The 6016-nt window shown below is 62.8% G+C and overlaps 1 protein-coding gene across 1 annotated transcript; it reads left to right on the top strand.

Annotated features, from left to right (window-relative positions):
• LRRC24 (leucine rich repeat containing 24) lies at positions 1-5477 on the top strand. Its single transcript, XM_038390431.2, is given in 8 exon segments — positions 1-177; positions 1266-1544; positions 2118-2286; positions 4019-4144; positions 4147-4246; positions 4248-4273; positions 4276-4383; positions 4386-5477. Coding segments are annotated over 8 exon segments (1602 nt in total). The 5' UTR covers positions 1-24; the 3' UTR covers positions 5027-5477.
• Positions 5478-6016: the final 539 nt, after the last annotated feature.

The raw sequence follows: 6016 nt of genomic DNA, 5'->3' as shown, positions 1-6016 counted from the left end.
TGTCTCTTTGGCAGCTGGTCTAAAATGGCCCTGCTTGTCTCGCCCCTCCTTCTCCTGGGCCTGCTGGCGCTCAGGGCCAACGGCTGCCCCACTACCTGCCGCTGCTACAGCATGACCGTGGAGTGCGGCTCCCTCGGCCTCAAGGAGATCCCGGCCAGCATCCACCCCTCCACCCAGGTATGGCCGGGCCCCCCCACAACCCCCAGTTTGGCATGTTGGCATCCATCCAGCAGGCACCCTAGGGAGGGGGGGAAGGGTCATTATCCCCTTCTACAGAGAGGGAAACTGAGTCATGGGGCAGGACCAGCCCAAGGTCAGGGATGGAACTCAGGTGCCTATTATTATTATGGTAACGCTAGGTGCTGTACAGACAGAACAAAAAGTCAGTCCCTGCCCAGGCTAATTACAGGGCTAGAGACAACAGAGGGCTACAGGCGGTGGAGAACCAGTATACAATACTGGTCCATGGCAGGCAGTTGTCTCAACGCACCCACAGCCGAAGACAGGAGCTTGTGTTCGATGCGCTAGACCAGGGGGAGCCGGGGGGGGAGGACGGCCTTGGCAGCAGAGTGGAGAGGAACGGGAGCAATTGCATTTGTCGGAGCCAGAGAGAAGGACGGTGCCCTGATGCTGGCAGCTGGGGCGAGGGTTTGAGCGGGGTGGATGGAGAGGAAAGGCCGGATCGTAGCGATGTTGTGCTGGAAGAGTCTGCATAGCAAGGATTGGTCTATGCGTAAAAATTAACTAGACTTAGCTACAGGGCTTAGGACTGGGGGGAATGTCATGCCCTGAACACCTCACTCCTGGTGTAGACTCCCCGGGGGCTGGGTCAGAAGGGGCCGTCGGCATTAACAGCCCCACCCGGTCCTCTGGGTGAACTGGGCAGCAGGCCCCTCGCCATCCTGCAGCCACTGACCGAGGCTAGAGAAACCGAGAGAGAGGATGGAAAGGCCAGTGCTGTGATAAGCCTCTGCATTCTGGGTAAACCCTGCTAGAATGCCCCCCGTGCACACGGGTACCCGACCCCTGAGCAGATGCCCTATGACAGAGCTACTGGGGCTTTATCCCTGACCCGGCTGGTATGGGAGAGCCCTGGGCCAAAGCCTGGCATGTGGGGAGGGAGGTTCTGTCAGGGCTGGGTTACTCCAGTGGGAGTTGCACCTGTTTCTCACCATGGGGCAGGGAGGTTGCAGTGGGCTGGAGAGGGCTGTGCCCCCCGAGGGGTGAAGCCAGGGTGTTGCTCTCACCCCATGTCCCCTCCGCAGACCATCTTCCTGCAGGATAACAGCATCACGCAGATCCACCAGCAAGACCTGGCGGTGTTGCGGGGCCTGCAGTACCTCTACATGCAGAACAACACCATCTCGGCGCTGGAGCCGGGCGCCTTCCGCAGCCAGGAGCACCTGCTGGAGCTGGCCCTCAACGGCAACCGCATCCACCTCCTCAACAGCAGCATCTTCAAGGGCCTGGAGCACCTGCGTGTCCTCTACCTGGCCGGCAACCAGATCACCAAGCTGCTGGACTTCACCTTCTGCGACCTGCAGGTGAGGGGGCTGCCTGCATCCGCCCGGGCAAGCCCCGTGCTGCCAGGGGAGGCAGGTCTCCCTTCTGGGATGAACACAACAGATGAAGGGCTGGAATGGCCTGAGAAACGGAGGTGAGGCTGGAGACCGTATTCCCCCCCCCTGTAACATGGGAATAATGTTCCCCCATCTCCCAGGGGCCAGTACGTGGAACATGGAAAGAGCTGAGCCTGTTACTGGTAATGCTCCAGGGTCCCTGTGAAAGTAGGGGGGTCTCCTGTGGCTCGCAGCGTGAAGGGCAGCCGCTTGTGGCATTCTGGATATGGGGGGGGGAACAGTATGCGAGTCGGGGTGGGAGTCAGCAGGCATACATCAGCCTCTGTGTACGTGTCTGTGTGTTTGGTGGGGTGTGGATGTGTGCACGATGACTTGTGCCTGCCGGTGCAGGCGCATGTTTGCACGGGTGTGCGCATGTCTGGTGTCTCGGGCCGTGCCTGCTGGCGGGTGTCAGCCCCCCAGGTCTAGCCCAGCGCTCTCCAGCGGCCGAGCGAGCAGCCCTTGCAGGTGACCCTCCCTCCCCCTGCTCCATTGCAGAGGCTACAGGAGCTGCACCTGCAGGAGAACAGCATCGTGGCGCTGGAGGAGCAGGCGCTGGCGGGGCTCTCCTCCCTCGCCCTGCTCGACCTCAGCAAGAACAACCTGCGCACCATCAGCCGCGCCGCCCTGCGCCCCCTCGTCAGCCTGCAGGTGCTGAGGCTGACAGGTAACCGCCGGCCCACCTGTGCCAGGGCTCCTGGATGCTGAAGGGCCACCTGCAGGTCGACGGGTGGGGGGCGGAATCTGCTGGTCTTGTTGCTTGGCAGGACCAAGGGCTCCCTCTGAAAGTCCAGTAATAATCTGTGTGACCAGGTCCTGAGCCTGGCTGCCCCCCGTTCCCAGTGTTTGGGCTCTTGGGGCCCAGGCAGCTCTCTGGTCTGGATGCAGAGCAGGGAACTGGCAGAGAGAGCCAAGGCTCTGGGCAGGAGTGGGACTGCAGGCAGCTGAGAGGGGCCTCTCCCCCTGGCACAGCAGATGGGGCACTGGCTTGGGCAGCGAGGCCTGATGTCACGGAGTCCCCGGGCGATGCTCTGGAGCTGCTCCCTACGAAGCCAGGCAGGACTCTGGGGAGTCTCCTCTCTGGGAGCAGCCTGTCTGCAGGACCCACAGCTCACCCGGCTTCCCCCTTCCTGGGTCTGACCTCAGAGCATTCGGCATCCTCTGCCCCTCTGTGCGCTTCCCACAGCCAGTCCGCCCAGGCAAGCTCCTGGGGAAGCCAGAGGGTCCTGCCCCCAACTCTGCAGTCAGACATGACTCTCAGCCAGCCAGTAAAACAGAAGGTTTATTAGATGACAGGAACTGGTCTAAAACAGAGCTTGTAGGTGCAGAGAACAGGACCCCTCAGCCGGGTCCATTTTGGGGGGCAGTGAGGCCAGACAACCCCGTCTGCACTTCACTCAATGTCCCAGCCAGCCCCCAACTGACTCCTCCAGCCCCTCCTCGATGGGCTTTGTCCTTCCCAGGCCGTTAGGACACCTGATCTTTGTTCTCCAACCCTTTAGCTCTCACCTTGCAGGGGGAAGGGCCAGGCCATCAGTGGCCAGGAAACAGGGTATCGGCCTTCTCTGTGTCCAGACCCTGCACACACCTGCCCTCTAGGGCTCTGCAACGACCATACACCCTTATCCCACCCCTAAATACTTAAGAACTGCCTAGGGAAAACTGAGGCACCCCACAATATTCAGGGAACATAAGAACAGCTCCCGCTTCGTCACACCTGGGGAATTAGCTGCTGGGGGTTGCCCCCTGTTGTCCAGGGAGGGATAGAGGGTGATGACTGGTAGGGGCGGTTAGGGGTTGTGTTCCCCAGGATACTCCCCAGGATGGTGTCGTTCAACATCTCTTCATCTGGCAGGCGTCTCTGAGAGGCAGCGGATGTAGCAGTTAACGCCCGGGATGGGGAGCGAGAGGCCTTGGTTTGATTCACTGCTCTGCACACGCTCCCTGAGTGACCCCCCTCCGGCAGTGCAGCAGGGATGATGGTGCTGGGGTGTGGGGGCTGAGGTGCCGAAACTCTTGAGCACGACGTGCTGAAGAGGGGTGAGGTGTAACCAGTTTGCCCCCGTGGGAGATCGGTCACCCCTCAGCCCCCTCACCTGTGCTCAGCCCATGAGCCCTCCCCTCCTGGACCACCCCACAGCTCTCCTGGCAGGGAAACTCCTCCAGCTTCAGCCAGACTTTCCTTTGACTGAATTTCAGCCCATTCCTCGAGCTACCACCCCACACGATCCCCACCCCGGCTCCCTGGAGCTGCACAGCACGGCTCCCTCCGGCCCGGTGCACGCGCTGGTATGGCTGAGCCGTCTGGACGTGCCTCTTCATCGGCCGGCCCTTCCTTGGCTTGGGGCGGGGCTCAGGCGACTGGACACTGTCCCAACTGACCCAGCTTCTCTTGGCAGAAAACCCCTGGCGATGTGACTGTGCCCTGCACTGGCTCGGTGCCTGGATCAAGGAGGAAGGGCAGCGTCTCCTCAGCTCGCTGGACAAGAAGATCATGTGCTCGGAGCCCCCGCGCTTGGCCTATCAGACCTGCTGGACATCTCTGGGAACAGCCTGATCTGCATCCCACCTGTGGTGCAGGTGGAGCCGCTGGAGGCGACGGCTCGGCTCGGGGACGACCTGCGGGTCCTGCCAGGCCTCTGGCTACCCACAGCCGTGGTGAGCTGGCGGAAGGTGGCCCACGTGGGGCAGGACCTGCCACGGCGGCGCCAAGCCGCTGGGCGGAACGGCGGAGCTGCGGGAGCACGGCGGCGAGGGAGCGCTTCGACTCGGACACGGGGAGCGGGATGCTCTTCCTCAACAACATCACGGTGGCCCACGCCGGCAAGTACGAGTGCGAGGCCTCCAACCCGGGCGGCACGGCCCGCGTGCTCTTCCACCTCATGGTCAACCGCTCCCAGCAGCAGCCGCCACCGCGCACCTACCCGGCCTCCGTGGACGTCAGCCAGGAGCCCCTCTACGACCTGGAGAGCATGGACTTCAACGCCCTGAGCATGGCCACGCAGACGGCCATCGCCGTGGGCATCTCGCTGCTGGCCCTCGTCGCTCTGCTCCTCATCGTCATGATCTACAGGAAGCACCGCAAGCGGAAAAAGGCCAAGAAGGAGGAGAACATCCTCTACGTCAACGACTACTCGGACGGGCCCACCACCTTCGCCCAGCTGGAGGAGTACCGCGACGAGCGGGGCCATGAGATGTTCGTCATCGACCGCACCAAGCCGCTCTTCGCCACCTACAAGGACCCCGAGGGGCTGGCCGGGGCCTTCCCGGGGCTTCCAGAGCCACTGCAGGACCAGGCCACGCAGACCCTGGAGGGGGAGGAGGCGGGCGAGCGGGAGGCCAGCGAACTGTTTGTCAATCAGGGACTCGCGTTCCAGCCGCAGATCGCCTACGAGATCCACTGCTGAGGCACCGTGGGGAGATGGGGGGCGTTAGGGCAGGGCAATGGGACAGACCCCCCCCCCGTCCTCACTCCAGTGCGGCTGTGCCCCCTGACCGTTCTCTTGCCTCCCTGTAGCTGCACTAGCTCTGCCCCTCTGATTTTGGGAAAGTAGAGAGGGAGCTGGGTCTGCCCTGGCAGAGTCTGGAGACTGCCTGGGCGTCAGCAGCCCCGGGCATGGTTGGTTCCCAGGGGGTGGGGGGTGAGACAGGCCGTCTGCCCAGCCAGACAGCTGCACGGCAGGGGGAGCCCCATCTGCTCCCGGCCTCCCCTGCCCTGCTGGAGACACTGTGAAGCCACCCAGGACCCCCAGGGCGTCACCAGCCTGACCGAAGGAGGGAAACCTCTCCCAGAGCTGAAAGAATCGCCGGGGGCAGGGAGTTTTTTAACGAAAGAAATAAAATTGTGCACGGTCAGGAGACATAGAAAAGCGCCATATTTGTAGGACCTACAAACCCCAGCCTGGCTCCGGTCCGTTCAGCCCCAAAGGCGGGATGTTTTACGCAGGTGCGTGCCGGCCCGAGCTGGGGGTTGGTGCGCCCGGCCCACCCCTTTCTGTTACCCTCTGCAGGGAGTGGACCCCGTCGCTTCCCAGCCACCAGGCCTGGGCAGAGCCCCGTGGCTATTTCTAGCTCTGGGGTGTCCTCCTGGGCTTCGATCCCCCCCTTCTCTGGGCCAGGGGATGCTGCCGGTGCCTGAGTCCTCCCATGTGCCCCCATTGCTCACACGTACCCCAGAACCCCGGCTCGGCTTGGGCTTCTCCTAGCTTCCTGGTTCTGGCCCCAAGGCCCGGCACCCGGGCTGAGCCAAGGAGTTTCTTAGCCACCATGACTGTACACTGGGCCAAAGGGATCTTTGAAAACCAGCGTCCTGAGAGGCCGGAGATGAGCTGGGCATGAGGCTGAGGTTCAGTGGCCTCTCGGGCTGGGTTGAGTCCCTGCCGCCGCCTGGCTCGGGG

Source organism: Dermochelys coriacea, chromosome 2 (assembly GCF_009764565.3).
Source record: "Dermochelys coriacea isolate rDerCor1 chromosome 2, rDerCor1.pri.v4, whole genome shotgun sequence".
In the NCBI taxonomy this organism is placed as follows: domain Eukaryota; kingdom Metazoa; phylum Chordata; order Testudines; family Dermochelyidae; genus Dermochelys; species Dermochelys coriacea.
Note: the sequence above shows the minus strand (reverse complement) of the source record. Positions and strands in the feature narration are given on the sequence as shown.